We start from the raw sequence: 24,168 nt of genomic DNA on the forward strand, positions 1-24,168 counted from the left end.
GCTTCACTCTCTGCTGCTTGGCACATTCAGCTCCACTCAAGTTTCCCAGAAGCTTCACACTCTAAGTTTACTCACAGCTGATATGTCTGTGATCCAGAGGCAGCGGAGAGCTGCAGGGCTGCTGCAGTAACATATACAAACCTACAGGTGGTGCAGTTGGACATGTTCCCTGTTAATTGATTTACTAAACCAAGGACAACAGAGCAGCTCAGTTTCAATCTACTTTATTCTTTACATCATGTCATGTTGATGTAAATACCAGAGGACTGTGTCCAGTGCATACAAAACCCTTATATTCAGATAGGCATTTTATTTCAAGGCACCAGGGGCATCACATGAATATATGACTGGAAGTAACAAACCGATTATAAGAGGAGACCCTGTTCACATACCATGCTGAGACATTGTTACCACAATCTCTCCAATACAGACAAATGATGATTTATATGTAACAAGCAACAGAACACATGACTGATTATTAACCATAACCGAACACTCACTGTTTAAATACCACCTCATTTATAGCATTTATCATTTTCACTTCAAATACTTGAACTTGACTCAAAACTTGAATTCCACTTCTGCTTTGTTTAATTTAGTATTAAATTAGTTTTATAGTTATTTTCATGTTTATTAATTCAGGTAGAAAGTTGAATGTGCAGGTTTCTCTTTAAACATGAACCACACCAAGACAAATGTCAGATTCAGGTGCAGTGGTTTAAATTTCTGCCTGAATATGTGAAGCATGAATAAAGAAGAGGACAGAGAAGCAGACAGAAGTGACTGCACGTGGTATAATACTATAATATGCATCAGGTTTCTTATAACATTCAAATCTTTATAAGTATTTTTGGCTTCCATACTTGATGATGAACGCTTATTACAGTGAAGTGTAAGCAGCAGGTGATTGAGTCTGTTTACTGGGAATACACAGTCATTAGTAACCATTAGTGCAGAAGGACAGGACACACTTGGTATAAACTCTATATTTACTACAGTTTATTATGTCATAATGCAGCATCTCTCTGTGATTTGAACACTTGGCTTCAGCCAACTCTACTCCATCTGTCCCGTGTTAACACTGCACTTCATTACAGTACATTTCATCTGGAGAGCGATGTAACACGTGTGGCGCACAGCTGTGCACGGAAACAGTCGTCTGCTCTTTCACATAGAAAACCACCATTAACCTCTGTGATGCTGTTAGGCTCCTGCAGATAAACAGCTCACCTGTGCAGACAATCAGACACAATAAAGCTTTTGTTTTTGCTACAATAAAGAACTATGAGTGTGTGTGAGCAGCACAGTGTAAACAACAGTATGCTGTGTTAAAGCTGTGGGAGGCGGCTGCCGGGGATCTGTCAGTATCTGAACGCCCTCCTCTCCTCCTCACTGCACCACCTTCCTGAGCTCCGAGGCCTCGAGCATTTTCTGAAACACACGACAAACAGAACATGTATGTGTTAGTAATTGGGGGGGGGGGCAGTGTGTGTGTGTGTGTGTGTGTGTGGTAGAGCGGGGGTGCACTTTAAAGGGACGTGAAGGGAGTTGGCAGTGATCTGGTCCTTGTATTATTTACTATGAGACTGTCTGCTCACCTCACCAGACTATTCTTATTATTTATCACAGTCTTCATTTTGTATTTTCTGGTCAATCATTCGTATCATGAATAAAACTGAGATCTGGTAACGTGGCGACGTCAAAAAACAGTCCAACATAAGGAAACCACGGGCGGACGATCGGCCAGTAGAAGTGTTTCTGTGTCACTGAACATAACAACATTACTGAACTCTAAAAATACATGAGGCCACTCGAGCTTCTTGTTCCAACAAGACTTATTGTGTCACTGCCGTGTCCACTCAGGTCAGTGTTGTCTGTCTCCTTCAACTCTTTGTTGAAGCAAATGAGACTTGCTGGGCGTCCACAGAGGATGTGGTTCATGATCTGGGGAGTCTCGCTACAGGAGCACGGAGCATTGGTGCGGAATTTCCTCTTATGTAGGTTGTCCCCAGTGTCTACTTTCTGTTAAAACCCCTGATCCTGGAACAAAGATCTGTCCAAACACCAGGCGCCTGTCAGGGTGGGGCAGGCGTGTGTAAAGTTTTTGGTTCCAGCTGACCTCAAAGTTTCTCTAACAGCTCCTGGTTGCTCTTTGATAAATCACAGTCCACAAAGTTGAAGGAGCCCTTTTCCCTTGATGCTGATCTTGGCAGAACTACTTTTTCAATCAATTAATTCCTCTTTGCCTCTAGCAGGATGCAAAGCAGGCGAGTTGCAACTTAGGTTCAGGAGAGCTGGATGTTATTAAAGTAACTGTCCCACAGCCAGGTCCACAGTGTGGGGGGTTGGCCCTGAGACAACCGTCCTCAGGGCGTCAACATTAATGACTTCATCAGCTGCAGTAAACGAGCAGAAAGACTGGAAACGTCCACCGAGGGAAAATGAATGAATTTCAGTGTCCAAATAGTAATTGAGAAGGGAGCTTACAACCTGGATTATCACAGCAAAGAAATAAAGATTGACCAATAACTATTGATCTATTGATCCATTATATATATATATATACATGCTCACATCCAGATCAGACGTTGTTTAGAGCACTGCGTGTCACATCCATTTTGATCAGGCCACCAGACGTCTGCTATCTACATATGGAACAACCTGGGTGAAGGAGTAGCTTATTGTACTTTAATCAAATTAAAATGCTCCTGTATAATTTTATAATGTAATTAGGAGATAATCATGACTAACGGCATCATTAAATCCTGCTCGTCATTAAACTGCTCTTTAGACTTAATCCATAAAGAGTACAGCAGCTCCTGATCGGTGTCGCCTCCTCATTCTCAATGAATCCAGCGAAAAAGACCAAAACCAAGAATGTGCTTCACCTAAAGCATTTAAAGGATTCTCACGCTGTGTTTGGTTCTCAGCTGTGTTAGAACGCAGCTGTTTACTTGTCAGATGCGACACAGTGATCAGAGAATCAACTTCAACCGTAGCTAGTTCATGCAAACATCGGAAGAAGGTCACCATCACATTGGTTCAGAATGGATCTCAGCCTGTGGTTCAGTTTCACAGTTTGGCTTCCATTAAGAGAATAAATCAGCGAAACACATTTTGAGTTGAAGACGGTAAAGGAGCAGTTTCTGTACTTGCACAGTTCTTATGGTTTAAATCCATAATATTCCACTTGCATATATTGTCCTGCATTGTGCGCACCACAAGTTCTGAGCTCCATCGTCCATCTGTCTGTCTGTTCTAATGTTCTGATGACTGCCGACATCAAGAGTCTAATCATGTACCTTCATGTAGCTCTGACTCTGTCTCAATGCTTTTCTGTCTGCCTGGTTGTTTAGGCTGAGGACACACAAACTGTCATCCACTGCAATTCATTATATTAATATATAACAATTAATTCAGATAATATTAATATTATATCAAACTCTCAACCACAACCCAGTGTGTTAGATCTCAGATTCACAACAAACACATCTGAGTTAGATGAGATAAGTAGTCGAGATTATAATTATTAATATTATTAATATCTCTCCATGATATCACCCCAGCGTCATCCCAACTTACACACAGACCAAGCTACTCACCCTCCATGGAGCTGCCTCTGCAGAGCCAAGAGACCACAACAACAACAGCACTGATCAAAGCAAACTTCCCTGACATGTGCAGTGACAAGAGGCAGGGGAGATACAGCACAGTCCGTGACTGCAGCTCACTACTCGACTATACTAACCAGCTACGAAATACTGTGACCTTCAGTGACTGAGTTCTGCATGTGATTTACTTGGTAAGGCTGCCTGAAGGAAACTCATTCCTGTGGATAAACACAGTGACAGATCTCAGTGAAGAGTTGAACCTGTAAAATGGCGACACACGGAGCACTGACAGAAACCACGTGAGAGGAATGATGAACACAGAGCTCACCGTAGAAGCACTCAGCCCCGTCAGGCCACATCAAACAGATGTCTGCGGTGCCCAGCGAGCTAATGCCTTACAGTGGAGCCACATCAATACTATTATCATAGGACACACCATTTGTCTTCAGCAAAGTGGTCTGGGACAGGCATCAAGAGCTCATTCTTAATGCTAAATGTGAAGCAGTGGACCAGCATGATGTAATGGACACATGCATTAGATCTCCACACTGTCTCCAGTGACAAGGCAGGCGTGCGTGTGTGTGTGTGTGTGTGTGTGTGTGTGTGTGTGTGTGTGTGTTTGTTTGTTCCAATGCATGTTTGAGTATCGCTTTTTGTTAATACCTGATAAAATGGTATTATCTCTCTCAACGTAACTCTCAAATCTTTGTCGTCTCTGATATCATGTATGAACTCCTGAGCACGGAATTTATATCTATTTTATAATGCCCAAAACCTGACGGACAGTTTTGGAAGTTCAAAAATGTATAACTGTAAATATTTAATTGGAAATTGTCTTTTGTATTAAGGAAAGTTAAGTCTTTTTGAAAATACTGAATCATGAAAAAAATAGAACAGGGTATCCAGAGTATACAGGGCCGAAATATCTCCATGCATGGATTTATTTTCACTGAACCTGGTGGTGGAGGAGTTTGTCTCCAGATGATTCACTCTGGAGCACATGCTGGGTTCAATGTCAAGGTCAAGAAAAATACGGTCCCCAAAACACATTTTCTACGATATCTCCACAAATTATAGAGACCACGATCATTTGAAGTTAGAAAATGACCTCATGCATATTTCAAATTTTCCAGGTATCTCTCCATCCAATGGGACTACAGACCCGACCTTAAGTTTATACATATCAAAAAGTATAATTATCATAGGAATAATAGTACGAAAAGGAATGATTTCATTATGACATCATTATGAAGTCAGAAGATGACATCATATACTGTAGTTATGCATTCACTTTTGGAGCTTATTTAGATTAACCAACAATTCTTCATCTATTTTCTCATGTTCTTTAACACTGTTGCATGTGGCAGTGATGCTACCTTACTGATCATTTTCCATATGTATATACAAACTCATGATATGTATACATATTTATATTATGTTGGTATAATCATTAAGCAATGCGTTTAACATATCACTCTACCTTTTTCTTGAAGGCCTCCAGTGATTCAAACTCCAGACGTGCTAGTTTGATCTGGATGTGTTTGGGAACATCTGGGATGAGGAAAGTCAGGATGAACTTGAAGGCCAGCAGTCCGTGCTGAAATCACAGAACACACAGACACATTGCATCGATTAAATACAACTATAGTGTCATATATGAAATAAAACTATTGTGTCATTTTATATTCAGCTTTTATTTGCCTCCTATTTTGGAAAATGTGGGAAGAAAAGGAGTGGTGTATTTCTTGGGACAGATGATATGATGAGAAAGGACAGAGAACAGAAGACAAGGGCAGTGAGTGAGTGGGACATCAGGACCAGACAGACAAGTCTCACAACAAACGTCCTTGAAATTAACTGATGATTTCTGCACAAAAATGGAAAAAAACAATTTCCATTTCCAATTTTTACTCACAACACAGTGTGATACGTTATATTCATTTTTTGAGTTTCTCCAGAGTTTGCCTTTCGAACATCTGGAGCATTCGGATGAAGAGTGGTGCAGCCGGCAGAGGCAGGATGTAATTCTGTTGCATTGTTCTAGATCTTTTGCATATTACAAACATCATCAACACACCCACTCGCTGGTGGTGAATCCTGCAGAGCATCTCCTTCTGGCAGACTATTCACGAGGGGACTGGCCAGAGAAAGTCCGCAGAGAGTCCGGAGGCTCTCACTCTGAGGGTTCACACATACGGCCCCTCTGGGGAGTTAGGTGCAAGTCTGTCAGCAGCTTATGATAATACACCAATTCACAAGCCTGTTTCATGAACATGACAGTGAGTTCAGCGAACTTCAGTGACCTCCCCAGTTGAGAATCCAGTAGAACACGTGTGATGCGCTACATGAACATGAATGTGCAGCTGACAGATGTGAAATGATGTGTTGTAGACATGTCCACACGGAGAAGAATCTCAGAAGACAGTTTCCAACATCTTATTGAATCTGGAGCAAATGGAGGAAGTAGCCAATATTGTGTTGTGTTGCTGATAAAGTTGCTAAGTGCATGAGCTGTTAAACATGCAGGGATGTGTTTGGAAATGTATTTGCCCTGTACACTTGTTCCTCTCGGATCTTATCAGACTGACAGCTGACCTGCACAACACTAAATCAGCAGGGTGTGGTCAAGAGAAAGGTGAAGAACACTCACTGGAGGACAGCCAACTGCTGTCAGCTCCTGTGACTCCGAACCTTTTTCTTATCACAGTAATGATAAATGATCATAAAATATGTCACATTACATTGCTTTTCATTACACATGTTAATCTTAGCTCCCACTAACTATGTGAACATACAATTTGAAATCAATCTCCAAAGTGGTTACATATTAGTTATGTGCACGTAACATTCACAGAGAAAAGTAACGACAGTTTTGAGCCCTGGTAATGAAGACGTTTTGCAGTTTATACTCAAGAACAACGTTTCACAGACGACGCCATCTTGTCATTTCAGTCAGCACAGAAGCTAATTAAAACAGAAGAAGCTAAGAAATCCCTGAACTTAGTGACTTGTCATATTGATTGAAAGCGCGCAATAAACACTCCAGCTCTTAGCTGATTGCTAATGCGATTCAAGGCTAATTTATATTTTGGAGCGTTCAGCAGCACAAGGTTATGCCGAGAGCGACAGGATGCTGAGTGAAGACTGGGAGGAGAATGTGAAATGCCGTTTTACTCAAGGTTTGACAATAAATTCTGTTTTGTCCGACATCATGCATGTGATAAAACTACAGATGCTAAATTAGAGAAGCATTTTCTTTGTCATTGCTTCACTGAGTGCATTAAGCTTTCAAAGGAACTTGACCTAACTGCTCCCTTATACGTATACAATTCATCATGTGCTTTCACAATGACTGAGGAGTCCTCTAGACAAAAGACAAAGTATCTAATTAAGGCAAAAGTGACTCCCTACATCTGAAATGTTACCTTGGCCATTTTGGTGAAGAGAATAATAGATATCCTCAGACCAGCTTGTGTCCAGACCTGAGGAGTATAACACCGAGACATGGGAGCAGGCAGCTAAACTGCTGACAAGACTGGCAGACATTTCCACTACTCAGTATTCCACACTTAATACTGTTACCATGGCACCCCGTCACTGTTAATTGGAAAATTTGCATTTCAATCCGCCATCAATCCAACTGATGAAGAACAACTAAATCTGCCATTTCATGTGTGACAGGAACGGAATATTATTATATAATAATAATAAATTTTTACTCACAGGTTAAACTATGGTTCTCAGTGTATTTCACAGTTAAATGTACTGAGCTACATTTACTGATGTGTTATTATGTCACTAACAGTCAAATTAATTCAAGGTCAATGATGTACTGGCCAGGTATTTGGACAGTTAGTGAAATAAAATAAAGCATTAAAGTAAAGTTGTCAAGTCTTGAGTAGAGTATAGAGAGCATGAGAATACACAGTGTCCAAAAACAATCATGTAAGGGTTCATAAGTAAGTACACTTGGCTATTTAAAGTTTATTGGGAAGCTGCGTATATGTTGTTTGTATATATTGAAGGCGATGTGGATTGGGAGATAGAACGGGTCGTCCACTAACCAGAAGATTGGTGGTTCAATCTCTGTCTCCCCCATTCCATCCAGCAAAATACAAGATACTGCCCAAATTGACGGCAGTGCCTGAAGTGAGTGATGTATGATAGAGAAAGTGCTGCACATAGATTCACTGTATGAATGTGTGTGTGAATGGCAAATTGTACTGTAAAGCCTCAAGACTAGAAAAGATTCATATAAATAGACCATTTACCATTTGCTTCAATGAGGAGTAAAGGGTTGCAATTGAGGAAGACAACGATGAGCCTCAAAAGAAGCAAAGATCTATCAGAGACATTTCAAAGTTGTTAGTTTGTCCAAATTTAACAGCTGGACACCTGTTTCCAAAAAAGCAGGTGTACACATGTAAATAAGAAAAGGGAATCAACAGGTAGATCGCAGTCTTGAAGATGGGTGGAAAATCATTTTCATGAGGAAGAGAAACATTGTTATGACTGAACAGCAAGTCAAGAATAGATGGCAATATACCTGTTTCCTTGTCAACAATTAAGAGAAAACTTCATGACCAGCACCTAAGAGGATTCACAAGATGCAGACAGCTGCTTTGTCTCAGAAACTGAAGAACCAGGCTGCAGTTCACAGAAACACTCAAACAGGTAGCTCTGTAACAGTTCCACAGAGTGATGAAACAAAAACCATCCTCTATCAAACTGATGGAAAGAGGACAGTGTGGAGAAAAGAGCGGCTCATGACTCAAAGGCACCACCTCATCATGATTCTGTTATGACTGGGACATGTACGGCTCCAGTGAATCTAATATACTGACATTTACTGACAAAAGGATGAGTTCAGAGGTGGACAAGAGCATTCTGTGCTCACATTCATTGAAATGCAACGCAAGTCATTGGATGACATTTCAGCATTCAGCCAAAACAACCAGAGAGCTTTTAAGGGCGAGGAGGTGGAATATCCTTGCCGGTCATCTGGTCATTTACTTACATTACAGTGAATGAGGCTGAATCTCTGAGTGTGAATACTAAAAGTGAAAACAGTGGGTCCCGGCACAGAACCCAGTGGAACTCCATGTCTAAAATTTAAGAGTCATCGTTAACCAAAAATCACTCAAAGGATTTAAAAAAGAGCATCCGAATTATTAAATGTGATTATATTGTTTTTGACTTCAATATTTTGGAAACAACCAAATAAAATGCCTCTTTGCATATAAATAAAATGAAGGCTGTCCATTTATATAATGTAAGGTTGGAAGATTAAGTTTCCTAAGGCCATTCGCAGTAAGATCCTAGACTAAAACTAATCTGATTATCTAAACAAACGGTGTAATGAAATTACTGTGGTGGGCTGCTAAAAATAACCTTGGATGATCCCTCATCACCTTTCTAAATGGAAAGGTTAACATGTTTTAAACTTCAATGCAACAATTGTATTATCTCTGATTCAAGCTATAGCAACAATGAAAAGAATCGGCTAAGCCTGACTGTGTGGTGTAAATGAGATAATGTCGTGATATTTACCCTCAGTAATATACAAGCTGCTTAAAGGGAAGGAGCATAGAACACCAAAGGGTTTTACTGCCTCAGGACACATAGAGCCCAGTGGACTGTGCCTTTTTGAGAGAGAGGAGCTGTAATTTTAACAGATACCTGCCGACATTTAATAAGAGCCTGGCAGCGGCAGATTTTTGGATTACTAGAACCCCTGGTGGCACTTACACAACCCCATGACTGCACTTATTAACTTCCTGGTGGCACCCTAACAAGCCCCTCTATGAACCCTTAAGTGGCCCATATCTAGTCCCCACTCAGTAACAGCAGTGACTGTAACTCAGGTGCGTGGCAAAAAAAGTGTTAGCCTGACTCAATATTGGGCTGGGCCACCCAAACAGAAATGTATGGGAAATGAACCCACATGCAGCCACATGCTTTTGACTATCTCTTCTTCCTGACGCATATTTTTCCAGCAGCACAGACCAATGAACCTGATGTCATTGTTTTGCTTTGCTCAGCTGTCTTAGAATAGTCCAACATTGATTAAAGCAGCTAGTGAGCTCGGAGGCATAGGATTCCAATGGTATAGACACATTTTCACAGATTCTCAGCTGGTAGAGAATTGATTCCAATCCCTGAGCTCTTATCCAATAAAAAGCCAAATCTTTCCCTCAGGAGTTGCTGGAGACCAATCACAGAGCTAAAAAAGAGAGAATACTGAACTTTGATTTTTAGCAGCTGACAGCAACTGAACATTAATACTAGTTGCTCCATGTTTGCTCAACATGAAAATGGGAAAAAGTGTTGTTTTCAAAATGCTAACTTTGTAAAGTAATAATCTCAGCTGAAGACGTCTTGAAGTTTGCTGACATGTACATAAATCAAACTAATGTTATGAGCAGGTCAGTTTAGTTTAGTGTTCAGATGCAGAGTAAAAAAAAATGCTTGCTTGTTATGCACATGAATATTACAGTTTTAAATCTTTCATTCTACTGGGCCATTAGGTCGTGATCACACGCCTGTCTGCTGAGGAGCTTTGTGAGCGTATCAGTTTATTCAATGCTGTTGGCTTGGCTGCAACGAAATGAGTAGATTATAACAGACAGACCTGTGACTCAGAAAGAACGTCTCTGTCTGTTTCTGTAGCAGGCTGACCGGTTGCCTGGTTACTGCTCAGTGATGTGTGTAAGCCCTACAAAGTAATTACCCAGGTATCATAGCACTGCTGCTGGAAAGCGAGGCAACACTGCCGTCCCACCTGCCCCCACCACAACCCCATAACCAAGATAACCGGGGCTGAATGACTTCCACTCCTTCAATCTTCTTTCTATATTTAAACAATGGATATTAAAACAATTGTAAATATGACGACTGTCTGATAAACAGATGTTTGAAAGTGTTAGACAAAAACACACATGTGACTGAAGCTCAGCACTTATAGAATTAAAGTGCTGGGCTTATGATGATGATGATGAAGTTGTGCTAATAGCAACATATGCTCCCCTGTTAGTACTCATTATATATATTATATTATATTTATTTATTTATATACATAAATGGGTATAAATAAATATAATAAGAGTGGGGGGGCATATGTGTATGCATATGTAATGCATATAATATTTTACACTCATTCATTTTATATAACATAATTGCGTAATAGTCTAATATGCATTATTTATTTCTATTAATACATTTTTGTACTAATGCACAAATACAGTAACATCAACGTGCAATCATCCTGTGCCACTGCATTTTACTCAAGTACATTACTCTACAAACAATAACAATAGTGAAAGTTGTAAATTATGTACCTGTTCTGCAACTTTATTTCATTTTTATTTTAAGTGTATTGCCTTTTTACTTTTTCTGGCTATCTGCTGCTGAGAATTTCCCAGACGTGTGTATAAAGCAGCCAGCTCCTGGTAACAGGAAGGAACGTGCTTGGATTGTACAATCATGTGGTGACTCAGGTTCATCATCGTCATCTCGCTCTTCTTTCACTTTCCTCTCTGACCGTTTTTCCATCTGCTCTCTCCTCTGTTTGCACCTTCTTTTCATTTGCTCGCTCTTTTTCACTTCTATCTCTACACTGACGTGAGCCTTCACACTCAGGTATGTGGTACACTCTAAAGCAAAGAGCACACACGTACGCACAGACAGGTCCAACCCATCTGATGTGTGATCTGACACACACACTACCACATGGTGAGGGAGAGACTAATAATCTAACACAGAGAGCTGGCCTCGTTTTTTTTCTGTGTTCACTCGAGCAGCAACTCGCCTTCTCTACTTATGCAGGTAAGGGGGGAGAGTATAAGTCAAATAGAGAACATCACCCCTAAGGCCAGTATGCAGTCTACTGCTATAAAAAGTCAGGTTCACTTCTATTTGGCCTAGGAGAGTATGGAGGGAACAGGATTGATGAACAGTGACACGCTCCCTGTCAGCACAAGAGTGACTTTCCTTTCCTACCATCTCCTTGGCAGAGTAATCAACAGGATTAAAAGCCTGCAGCTCTGCCAGCAGCTCCTCAGGTCCGGACATCAAACCCAGACTAAACAATACAAAACTAATAAATGGAGCAATCAACAAACTAAAGATTTTGTAATTCTTACTACATGCTCGGCAGTTAGGTTGAAATATTGAGTTTGCTCCAAAGATGGCACTTAAGGTCACAGAATCATTAAAGTGCCGGATTTGGAATATAAATCGGCTGAGTAAAGCTTGATTTAAAACTACAGATGTTTAGACACATCCCCCTCTTCAGATGTCGGACAGAAGGTATCTGTGTTGTTTATTGATTACTGCCCAAAACGGACGATCCAATATTCACACCCGTTCACGTGTGCCGACTTGAGAAAGTAGCATTGTACTTTTCTCTTTTGCTGTCTTTATCATTTGTTACACAGCTATTTGTGTCACTTTTTATGTGAACAACTCTGTGAAACACTATGAATGTTTCCCTGGAGACACTGTGTGAAAAAATATGTTGATAGTTGTTCATAACAGCAACACAAAGAAGCAGTGAAAAGATAAGCTGCGATAGAGAGGAATGAACCATGATATCGTTTCAAAATGGGGATAACAACTTATTCCCCTAGAAGGCATTTAGCTGTTCTTAGCAAAAGTGCCACAAACACTCATATCCGTTCACAACAACAAAGAAATCCCTGGAGCATTCATGTGAGGGGTGGTGCAACAGGCAGAAGCAGGACGTGACATTTAAATTCTGCTGTGGAGATCACGTTTATTTGTCTACAGAACATCCACACTGCTGTCGGCTTCTGTTTTGTCTTTGCGTCTCTCGCGTGTTTGAAGCGCGATCTACCACAGACTTGCTCTTGGTGAATCCTGTTGTGTTCTCACGTCGCCTCCTCCAGACATTCTGCTGAGTTTTTTACTAGGGGACTGGCTGGACAACCTCCGACATTTGCCATCACACATACTGCCCCTCCGGAGAATGTGTTGAGGTTCTCCTGAGTTTAGTGCATGTGTGAAAGCAGCTATAGAAAAGCACAGTACCACTCCTTTAACCATAAACCTCACAACTCTTACAGACATTGTTTCTCATCTCAAGTGTCCTGAACTGGTTCAAGTGCCATCTCCAAAATAGAGACTATCTTATATGATCTATTTAATTCAAAAACCAATACAGTCCAGAGGGACAGGTGGAGGGGGAGTGTAATGTCCTGACATTTGTCAACCGAGTCCATGAGCCACATAAATCTCAAAATTGGTTCTTTTTCCCACTCCACTTTATCACTAGGTTCAATTTTTTCAAGCTCACAACAGAAAATAATAAATTGTTGTGAGAGGCAGGGATGCAGTACCTCCAGGACCCTTCCTCCCTGTGGATACAAGAGTTGTTACTGTATAAAGTATTTCAACAAAGTGAGCTGAATCAGTAAAGTCCAGTAAGGTTCACATGAGCTTAATAAAATGTATCAACTAATGTTAGCTGTAAAACTGGTCTGACACACCTAATGTCACATATTGTACATTAATCTGGATAATATCATGTGTAACTACAAACCTCACATTTTAATTACATTTGTAAATGAAGCTTACATTTAACAACAAAATGCACAAGCTGCTTTCTCTACGCCAGTGTGGAAAGTAAGAGAGACTTTTAAGCCCGAATCAAAATACAGGGAAGATTTCTCATTATTTAAAGTCTTTATTTTGAACAAGTTACTCATTAAAACGACCTGCCCATCAAGGTGGTGGGAAATGCTTTGACTTTAATGCTAGTGAGGCCTGTCTGGATAACAAGCAGACAGAGAAGCTTGAATCTGTCAGAGATTAAATATTTGTAAGGATGCTGTGGCTCTGTTGGTCAGTTGGCTAAAATATCTTAACAGATATTGGATGGATTGTTATGACATTTGTTAAAAGCACGGTGAAGACATAGGTTGTATATTAGTGATTAACCTCCCTGACCCAAAGTGTAAACAGTCGATACGGCCGCAATAATAATGGCAGAAGACCATTAATGGGGGTTCCTGGGACAAAACACAATTCAGGGAGTCAGTGCTCTCAACCTGCAGCGGCCTGTGGGATAGAGTGAGGCTCAATCCATCTCCAACCCAAAGAGAGGAAAGTTTAATTGAACACAGGGCTGTCGTGACATCAGCTGAAGAAGAAAACCACACATAGTGAAGAACTTTTCCATGAACAGAGGAGTTGCTCATTCACCTCTGTGGGTGCAGACCACATGTTCAATCAAACATGCAGTGGATCAATATGACCCAGTTTCTTCCTCAGCAGCGAACTGCCACACAATGAGGTACAGCAGACTTTATGGAGCATTTTACAGTCAGAGGCAACAACTAGTTAAAAAAATGATTCCCCAAGAGCATAAACAAACAAAAGGTTTCTGTATGAATTTCCTGAAAAGACATCTCCACCCTCCAACATCCACCCCATTCACTACAGCCTCACTATTTCTGTATTAGTGCTGTTATTTTGAGCTTTTTCCCTGGAGACATGGGCTGTGTGTGTGTGTGTGTGAAGTGTGTGTGTGTGTGTGTGTGTGTGTGTGTGTGTGTGTGTGTTTGTGTGTGGCTGTGTGTGTGGCATTGTCGTCATGTGGTCTGAATAGAACAAAAAAGGGGAGCAGGCTGATTCCAAAATTAGTAGAGGTGGACTTGACGAAGAATCTGAAGTGATAGTGCTGGATTTTAATGAATGCACCCACACATGCATGCACGCAAGTGCGCTCACACAGACAGACACACACACACAGACACACACACAACTAAACAATGAGAGTAATCTACAGGCATTCATTCAGACACATGTACACAAAATCAGGCCTTCTCACTCAGTCTCTTTGTCTCTCTATCGCTCACATACTGTATCTGTTTGGATCAAACAGATACTGGACTCTGGCTCCATCTAGTGAGCAATAATCTTCAACAGCCCCTCAACTACAGCATTATGCTTGAAGATACACACATGCACAGAGCAGAGCTGAATCTCCATGTTTTAGTCAATTCATTTAAAGACTGCTCAGTTTTCATTTTATAATATGTCAAACCAGATCAATCAGTTTGCCACTGATGCCCTGCAAATACAGCACAGATGATGTGTGACCACAAAATAAAGGCTTTCTAAACTATATATGTGCATGTACATAGGAGTGCATTTGTGTATGTACTGTATGTAAATATGAATTACCTCAATAGCTACTGTCCAGAGAATGAGCTGCGTCTCCGAGTCTGGGAAATAAGCCTTGACTTGCGGAGACATCCCGATCAGTGCAAAGTTGGTCACAACAGCGATCACACTCATGGCCTCAAAGGCGAGCTGAACACAGAAACAGAAAAACAGTCAACCATTGGTTCTCAAAAAATGAAAAGCATGTGATACCTTGTTCTTCATCAACCTGCACAGTTAGTTTAAAACGAACAATAGTTTGTTTCCGGGGAAGTATAATATTTTTATTCACAGCTTACTCGGATAACATTTCAGACGGAAATGAATATTGGTAACTAAAGAGGATGTCTGTATAATTTATTGTCCTTGGTTTAACACAATGAAGTATAACTCAAAAAACTCCATATGGTTGTAAGTGAATCTATAAATGTTGCTAAAATGTTTTCATATCCAGCTGTCTTTGCTCGCACCTGCCAGACTCCTATGTTCGCTGCTGGATCGGAGAAGGGTCGTTTGAACACGCGGCACATCTTGAAGGCATCAGAGTAAACCTCAGTGATGTTGTTCAGCACCACCAGGACGGCGGCCAGAGGGTAGACGCAGGAGAACAGACTGACATAACCAAACAGCAGGAACTGTTCCAGGTAGTCATCGAATGTACCCTAAGAGAGGGAGAGAAGAGCAGAAAGACAACATGGATGTATAAACACACGAATACAGACTTGGTACTCGTGTATTGTCTCGTGTGAAGAGCAAACAGGGTTAGGGTTAGGGACAAGGGTAAGGATGCAAAATCATGACAATGAATGAGAGAAAGGAAGGATGCAACCATACCAAGTATGTGCTCATGTCTGCCTCCAGGCGAACCTGGTCGGCTGAAGGAAGCTCTTTGTCCTCGAGAGTTCTTATCTTCTGGACTTTGCGGATCATCTTCTTGTTGCGTCTCCTCTGGAGCCAGTAAGGCAGGAAGGCCTCCATGAACTGATTCAAGATCTGACTGGTGATCAACAAGGTGGCCAGACTCTGGACATACATACAGACCAAAACGAGAGAAGGGGGGTCAGTGAAGAAAGAACAGAGTGAGGAAAAAAAGAAACAGAAGTAAAAAAGGAAATGCCGAGAGAAGGGTGGAGGGGGGAGGACGCACCTGTCTGAGCAGCACCATGTCCTGCATGACGAAGGCGATGTAGAAGAGCGAGGCGAAGCAGTTGAAGAAGTTGAACTAAAGAGAAAATGATGAAGCCAGTGATAATAAGTCTGAACGCTGATTACTGAAGGATGATATTGGAAAACATGAGAAAGTCTTTCATACTCACAACCAGTACTTTGAGAACCAAGTGATTCTGATATGAAGACTCTAGTCTGTGATTTTCTAAACACAAAGGAGGAAAACAGGGACTTTGAAAACAAAGGATGGCCCCAAAAATACAGCACATTTCTCATAACTTCCCATTATGCATCATGCACTGCCGTCAGATGTGAAGGCAGAATTTTGTTGTTGTTGTTCATTTCATTATTACCAGTCACATGATTTTTGTTTAACCTTGTGTGTGTGTGTGTGTGTGTGTGTGTGTGTGTGTGTGTGTGTGTGTGTGTGTGTGTGTGTGTGTGTGTGTGTGTGTGTGTGTGTGTGTGTGTGTGTGTGAGTGAGTGGGTGAGCCTTTGTGTCTCTGGGATGAAACGATGCATTTGGTTATATGATGCAGCGGTCTCTGAAGGACGTGGTCCCTTACCTGAGACACAGCTCATAACTGTGTTGCACTTTCTAAGCAGATATTATGAAATATGTTGCACTTGTGGCAGTGGCCCAGTTCATGGCAGCTGGTGTAGCATGAATTGTACAAACTGGGCTGGATTTACATTTCTCCCTCACCCTTTATGCAAATGACTTCCTCATATATTCTTACTGGTACATATAGTTTAGTGACCCTACTTAACTAACAGCGTACTCTGGTCCTGAGGTGATCATTCTGAATAATAGACAATAAGTGAAACATGTGTAGGTGTGTGGTTCCTTAAAGAGGATGATGGTTTTCTCTTTAAAACCTCTATGCACCTACATAGGTTTTTAAATGAGAAGACCAAATTTTGGACCAACATGGCAGCTGTATTATGGCTGAACATACCCACATGAATCAGTGAATTAATCTGTCGTCCCACCTTGAGAGACCAAGACTAAGAGAAGAGTCATGGTCTGCACATGTCCCAACAGTTTATTTGCAAATGACCCAAATGTGCGATGATGCTGGTCTTATCATTACCTGTAAACCACTTTGGACAAAAGTGAATACACAATAATTGTGATGCAATAAGGGATTTTATCTCGAGTTGCAACTAAACCTTATTTAGGATTATGATCTTTAAATTTCTTATTTTTCCAACAAAAGGTCCTAAACCTGAACATATCCACTGTCCTTTAATTTAAAAAGCAGCTAAATGTCACATCTGAGAATCACGTTGTTTCTATATCAACACTAGAGTTTTGAGTAACAACTCACCCCACTCTGTGAGGAACTCAGCAGCATATCTGTAGATGAGGTTCATAACCTCTATGACCACAGCGTAGATAATACTCGGGATGAACAACAGTATCCCTGTCCAGAATGTGGGCTCCTCGTCGTGCACTGTCAGTGCCCATCCTTCCATCAGGAAGTAAATCATCATTACGTAGAGGGACAGGTAGAGGCAGAACAGGACAAAGGGCAGGGACACGAGGTAGATACGCAGTTGCCTCTTGGCGTTGGGGTAGAGAGGCTCCTCGCGGCCTGTCACAGGGTTGAACCCAAGGACACCATGGAAACCAGGCCGAGGTTCTTCAAAGGCTTTCTTCCTGCTCAGTGTGCCCCAGCGGTAAGCTAGTGAGGCACTGCCCCGCTTCCATAACTAGTGGAGGAGAAGTTCAGCTGATCACTTTGTTGTTAATCAATAAAGCTACAACAGAATATGCTCATACCATCTATCTGCTCACATTATCACTTCATTTCTTATAAATCATTTAATAGTCGAGTTCACTGACTGGTAGTAAAAATTAATTTGGTTTATGTAAAATCAGAAAAATCACTGTCCGTACCTCCAGGATAACAGTACACCAGATCAAGTTAAACACAGCAAAGATCACATATTTGTCGTATCCCTCCCAGTCGAACAGATAGTAAGGTATCCCGATGAGGGCCATAGGCACCAGGGCAAAGGTGAAGTACTCCAGGAAGCCAAAGTAGAAGGCCAGGCCTTCGCCGTAATAGTGTCTGATGTCATCTGGGGACAGAGGAAAATAAAAGAAGAGGAATAAATACATCTATCAAGGAAAGGAACAGCCCTGAGCTGGAACTCTACACCCCTAGTCAATGGTCACTTGGTTGGCGCATATATCTTCATTGCCTGGACAACTTTACTTCACCCAACCTGGTGGAGACTCGATCTAAGCGTATTACACAATTATGAAAAAGTTACTGAACGTTTACTCTGAGTTGTCAGTGTGGCTGCTTGTTAAAAGGGATGACAGAAGGTTGCAAACAACAGCTCAACTAACAACATGGCATCCTGCTAATAAATCCAGAAATCAGCCCAACATCAGAGTAACTGACAAGACAGCAAGTTCAGTTTAAAAGAAACAGGTGGTGGTGGTGGGTTAGATTCTAGATGGAGGCTCATCCAAAAGAAACACTCAGCCAACATGGGATAAGAAGTGAAAGGACAGACAGAGATTTCTGGATTTATTTTTAGAATGTGAATTATGCTACCCAAACAAAGTTTTCACATAAGAACATTGGTACTTAACAGGTGCAATTTTCTATATTTCCTTGCCACTGCTGCATTATTTTTTATCCCCTAACGAGACAAAATTACTCCCATTACGGATTAACGCCACTTCGCCAATAGACCATATGACCTACCTTTAATAAATAAATATATACAAGAAACAACATCAAACTCACCAAGCTGACTCCCACTGTCAGTGCTGGGACTCATTTGACAGCAGCTTAGTCATTTTAATGTTGACAGGACAGTGTGATATTGCATTTTTTGATTATTTTTTATCAAATATATAAATACAAATAGGAATGAATTGAAATATTCCTGCAGAGGCAGTAAAGTTCAAGTTACAACATTGTTTTAAAATTACATTTAAGAGAATAGAGTATATATAGACCCACTGTGGTCCATGATTTATTTTCATGAATAATCAAGATTTCAAAAACAACTGCCTCCACACATATCACATTCTGGCTACTTCTTCCACTTACCAAGAGGCTGCAGGGACAACTTCACCTTCTTGTACCAGGAGAAAGACAGTCTCTTCAGTTCCTCCCTCTCATGGAGAGGAAACATCTGGATCAAAATCCCTTTGGACTGCAGCCTGCGAACTAACATGGAAGGAAAATAGTTACGTCCTGTGTACTGTACTTCAGCATCACTGTCAAACCATGGTGATCTTATTTTATAATCTAGATGATGAATTTGTGAAGTTACTATCAGGTGTTTTGATAAAGACTTATTTGCTCGGAGGTTTGAATTAAATGCCAGATGTTGCTGCACTTTTATCCCTCACTTTTGTTAGTCTGAACTCCCTCCAAAAAATTAAAATGGAGCTTAAATTTCTTTAAAAAATAAGTTTTACGTACAGGCACATAATGACTGGGAGCCAGCACATTCTCCACAGTGCACTGTCTATGTAGCAATAATTCCTATTGTCTGGCACAGAGTGACTAAATACAAGTACATAAAAGCTCTATCATTTTATCTCCCATTTCTTGAGTGCATCATTTGTCTAAAATGATTACATTCTGCTTTAACACCATTTTTCAAAGACGGGCACTGAATAGACACAGCCTATCTCCACTGAGTGTTCATTGCTTCCTTATCTCACGTTGGGACTATTCACTGCATTTGCATATTTATTGTTTCCATACTGCAGCCACAGGCAGACGGAGAGAGAGGTAGAGGCAGACTGTTAGTTTTACTGCCTTATTTCATTAAAACTAAAAAACATTACAACTAATAACAAAATATATGTGATGCATATATGGATGAAATAATGAACATATGCCACAATAGGTTTGGTGTCAGATCATTAAAAACCATCCATCATCCATTTAAAAGCTTTTAACTGTTATTTCTGTTCTACATTAATTCACTGAATATTTTTGCAAGTAATCAGGGTTTAGTCTGTAGGACCATTAATGAAAAATGTCCATTACATGATTCATTGGTCCAAGGTGACATCTCTAAATTACTTATTTTGTCCAACAAACACAATAATCATCATTTTTTTATTTATGAAAAAAAAAAAAAGAAATGAAGAAAGGAGTGAACCCTCTTCACTGAAGAAAAGCTTGAGCCAGAGAATGTTTCTGATTAAATATTTACCCGATAGATTGACCATGAGAGAATTAACTGATTACTAGCTGAGTGTTAAGAGAATGGGTGATGGCGGTGAATACATTTATAGGAAAATCAATTAGGAACATGGTCATTGATAAAATAACCACCTCTGCTTTTGTAGAATACCTGACAAGTAAGGAAAGATCCCCACATAGCAAAACTGTTTGGGCCCAGATTTGGACCACATCCCACAATCAGCCCACAGACCATACGGAATGACGGCACTGGGGCGATCCGCTCCTTTTTGCCAGGTCTGAGCCACAAATAATTTATTTGGGCCATATTCACCATTTACCACATGGGCCATATAAGGTTCACATCCAAATCACACCATGCTGAGAACACCACATTTGCCAAATAAGGCCACATTTGTTTTGGGATATTTGGGTCACATTTGCTGTGTGGGCTTTAGGTTCACATTCATTTTTTTGTGTCCCGCGTCATTGGCGCATCATTGCCTGAAATGGCCCACATCTGCATGCAATCTACTGAACTGATTATAACAGAGCTTTGCTAAATTGTAAACTGACAGCTTGAGGCGTGGACAGACACTTACTGATAGACTTCCCAGGGTAGAGCTTGAACTGTGTGTATCCTGGAACATGAGTTTCATCTTTGGCTCTTAATGTGTCCAGCTCATGTTTAATGATGTACTGGCACTCGGCCATGCTGAGGAAGCTGTCTCCATCACCTGTAGCCACAGAGCAGAGATAAACAGTCACCATGACACTCAAAACAGAGGCATGTAACAGTGTAACAAACAGTGCAGTGTGAGTGTGACAATTACAGAGATCAGATACAGCATCGTCCACAGATCAATTCAGGCAGAAGATCATCTCTCCATGTCACACGAAAATATACTGAAATAATAATCTTTAAAAAAAAGAATCCATCAAAGTTATTTTCTCTATGTCATAATTATTACAACAGCCTACAATCCCTCAATAAACCTTAGGAGCACAACCCTTTGTGGGTTTGCTTGTTGATTCGTGCCACTACTGTGTCAGTATTGGAATCTGGAATGCATTTGAGCTTCATCCTGGTGCAACTCCAGCTACAGTTTTAAACTTTATTCTAAAGCAGACATATTCAAAAACCAAACAATGAACTCCATGCAGAGTTCAAACTTCACCTTTAAAGTCTTTGAAGTTGTGCTTGTTGGTGGAGGTGAACGCCCTCATGGATCCATCACTGAACTCCTTGAAGAGGCCCACCTCCTCAGCACCAGAGAGCAGCCTCTGCCTAGGGGCCCCCACCAGGAACATGTTGGGGTTTTCCTTCTCCTGAGCCCCAACTCCAGGGCCCAGCTGCTCCACCAGCAGCTCAGCACCTGGGAAAATGACAGGATTAAAAACACTGGATGCAACGAAGAAATGTTAGGAGAGAGAAGAACTCTACCTCCATTCTGCTGTTGGTCTCTTATCCTACTCAGCAGCCATGCAATGGCCTCCTCCTTGGTGTCTGAGGCCAGCTCCACCACCACCAGAGGAGTGAATGTGGAGCCACTGCTGTCTACTGACGGACTCTGCAGCATCTTCCCCTCTCCCTGAATGCCTACACAAGAAATGAGTGTGACATGTGAAGAAGCTGTCCAGTGGGGGTTATTAAAGGTACAGTGTGTGGAATTTTGTGATATCTAGTGTTGAAATTGCATGTTGCAGCTGAACACCCCTCACTTAACCCTCCCGTCCAAACATGAAAGAGAACCTGTGGAGCATTCATTTGTCATAAAACTCAAAGTGTGTTTAGTTTGTCCAGTCTGGACTAATGTAGAAAACATGGCAGCCTCCATAGAGAGGACCCCCTCGATGTAAATATAAATTATTTAAATATAAAGGACCTTTTCTGGGGTAAAAAAAACTACAATTTTTAGATGAAACTAGATGAAATGAACTAGTGAAAACATCACGAGGATTATTCTACATTACATTTCTGCCAATAGTTCCCTTTCACCTAAATCTTACACACTGGACCTTTAAATAACCAACACATTTCAAAACCAAGATCTATCAAAAAGAAATACTCAACTGAAGTGAAATGATAATGTGGAACAAAGGGCCTTGTGTAACAGGAATGACACAAACTTTTCACAAGTCAGCCAATCATGTTGTAGAATAGCAGAGCATAAAATCATGCAGGTACAGGTGTGAGGATTTAACACACACAATGGAGCCAAAACTAAAAACCATCCAGTGAGCAGCAGCTCTGTGTCGATGAGAGAGGTCAGAGGAGTATATGATCAGACTGGTTGGAGCCAACAGAAAGGCTACGGTAACTCAGATAACCTCTCTTTACAATTGTGGTGAGCAGTTGTAGAACTGTTTGAGGAGGACTCACTAATGACAAGGAACGATTCTGAAGTAGCTCTGGATCATTAACACAGAACATTCCAAAACCACAGATTTAGAACAAACATTGTATTCATATTCTCAAAATGTTGACGTAAGATAAACAACCACCTTTAAAGCCCTCAAGATATAGGGACATTGTGTGCTTTAGTATAGGCTGCTATCAAAATCAATATGTATTTGCATAGCAAATATATGTGTACGGTAAAAAGCCTAGATAATGTAGATAATGGAAATTGTGGTCGTTAGTCCCAAGTCACAGTAAATACTGTCAATGTCACTGACAGGCTTACAGAAGGAGTGCCAGTGGTTCCCCCCCAGGTATGTGCACTGAACTCTGAGCAACAGCATGACTTCATCACCGCTAGTGGACTCATTGATAAAATCACATGTGCATGGTGAATTGATTTATTGCGTATCCATAAACTGTGAGGCTTGAGGCACGGAGAACAGATGACAGACAGTCTACTGACTGAAACAGCTGATTGACTCTCACAGACAGGGTGGGGCCTTGTGTGGCAGCGACGCGTGTTAGTGACGAGAGCATTAAAGGGAACTGAGCAGGATTCATTCCCAATAAGGAGTGTGTCTGTAGCTCTCACATTGATATGTGTGTGTGTGTAGCTCTCACATTGATATGTGTGTGTGTCTGTAGGTCTCACATTGATATGTGTGTGTGTGTGTAGCTCTCACATTGATATGTGTGTGTGTCTGTAGGTCTCACATTGATATGTGTGTGTGTGTAGCTCTCACAATGATATGTGTGTGTGTCTGTAGCTCTCACATTGATGTGTGTGTGTGTCTGTAGCTCTCGCATTGATATGTGTGTGTGTCTGTAGCTCTCACATTGATATGTGTGTGTGTCTGTAGCTCTCACATTGATGTGTGTGTGTGTCTGTAGCTCTCACATTGATATGTGTGTGTGTCTGTAGCTCTCACATTGATATGTGTGTGTGTCTGTAGCTCTCACATTGATGTGTGTGTGTGTCTCTAGCTCTCACATTGATGTGTGTATCTCTGTGTGTGTGTGTGTGTGTGTGTGTGTGTGTGTGTCTGTAGCTCCCACCCTGATCTGTGTATCTGTGTGTGTGTGTGTGTGTGTGTGGGTGTGTCCCTGTGTGTGTGTGTGTGTGTGTGTGTGTGTGTGTGTGTGTGTGTGTGTGTGTGTGTGTGTGTGTGTGTGTGTGTGTGTGGACGCTCCTGCACCCACAGGACTGCAGTTATGATCCACGTCACGGGACCGCGCCGCAGACTGAAGCCCTTCTACATCCGCCAACGTCCTGTTACTGTGACTTGTAGAGCTCGTGTGGCCATAACACAACAACAACAACATTTGTTCATGTGCACCCACACACACACACACACGCGTCGTGTCATCAGCATGCGTGTAACCAGCTCACGTGTCCAAATGAAGAACTACAGCTGTTCTCTACTCACCGCTGCTCTCGTCTCTGTTTGGGTTTGACAGCGCAGCTACTTCCGCTATACGCGTCTGGCGCTGGGTGCGCTTGTTGAGCAGCACGGGCGAAAAAAAGAAAGACCGACACGGGCGGGGACTGCAGCTTCCCAGGTGTGTGTGTGCGGGGAGCGCAGCCGGCGTCATCCCTGGTCAGCAAATCAAGCGTCTTCATTCATGGTGACGG

The 24,168-nt window shown here is 41.3% G+C and overlaps 1 protein-coding gene across 3 annotated transcripts; it reads right to left on the bottom strand.

Moving 5' to 3' along the window:
- Positions 1-208: 208 nt before the first annotated feature.
- Positions 209-24,143, bottom strand: ano10a (anoctamin 10a). Of its 3 annotated transcripts, none has more exons than XM_069537222.1 (15): positions 23,963-24,143; positions 21,576-21,731; positions 21,310-21,507; positions 20,734-20,868; positions 19,040-19,159; positions 17,866-18,050; positions 17,294-17,678; positions 16,112-16,167; positions 15,943-16,017; positions 15,630-15,818; positions 15,266-15,457; positions 14,817-14,945; positions 5,092-5,208; positions 3,603-3,619; positions 983-1,431 (listed from the first exon to the last, which is right to left on the bottom strand). In XM_069537222.1, exons 1-15 carry the CDS (start codon positions 24,126-24,128, stop codon positions 1,362-1,364), a joined length of 2,190 nt encoding a protein of 729 aa, XP_069393323.1. In that variant the 5' UTR covers positions 24,129-24,143; the 3' UTR covers positions 983-1,361. The 3 variants fall into 3 exon arrangements, with proteins under 3 accessions (XP_019946902.2, XP_069393323.1, XP_069393324.1); XM_069537223.1 differs by lacking the exon at positions 23,963-24,143 and adding an exon at positions 23,736-23,865; XM_020091343.2 differs by lacking the exon at positions 3,603-3,619 and having other exon boundaries at positions 209-1,431.
- Between the last annotated feature and the right edge of the window lie 25 nt (positions 24,144-24,168).

The sequence above is a fragment of the Paralichthys olivaceus genome, chromosome 13, assembly GCF_024713975.1.
Source record: "Paralichthys olivaceus isolate ysfri-2021 chromosome 13, ASM2471397v2, whole genome shotgun sequence".
In the NCBI taxonomy this organism is placed as follows: domain Eukaryota; kingdom Metazoa; phylum Chordata; class Actinopteri; order Pleuronectiformes; family Paralichthyidae; genus Paralichthys; species Paralichthys olivaceus.

What these genes read in the sequence shown, in the direction of transcription:
- ano10a (XM_069537222.1), bottom strand. Translation starts at nt 24,128, where the DNA reads ATGACGCCGGCTGCGCTCCCCGCACACACACACCTGGGAAGCTGCAGT. An exon ending in AAACAGAGACGAGAGCAGCG is followed by an intron (nt 21,732 to 23,962) that starts GTGAGTAGAGAA and finishes TTTCTTGTGTAG; the next exon opens with GCATTCAGGGAGAGGGGAAG. An exon ending in CAGACATGAGCACATACTTG is followed by an intron (nt 15,458 to 15,629) that starts GTATGGTTGCAT and finishes TCCCTCTCTTAG; the next exon opens with GGTACATTCGATGACTACCT.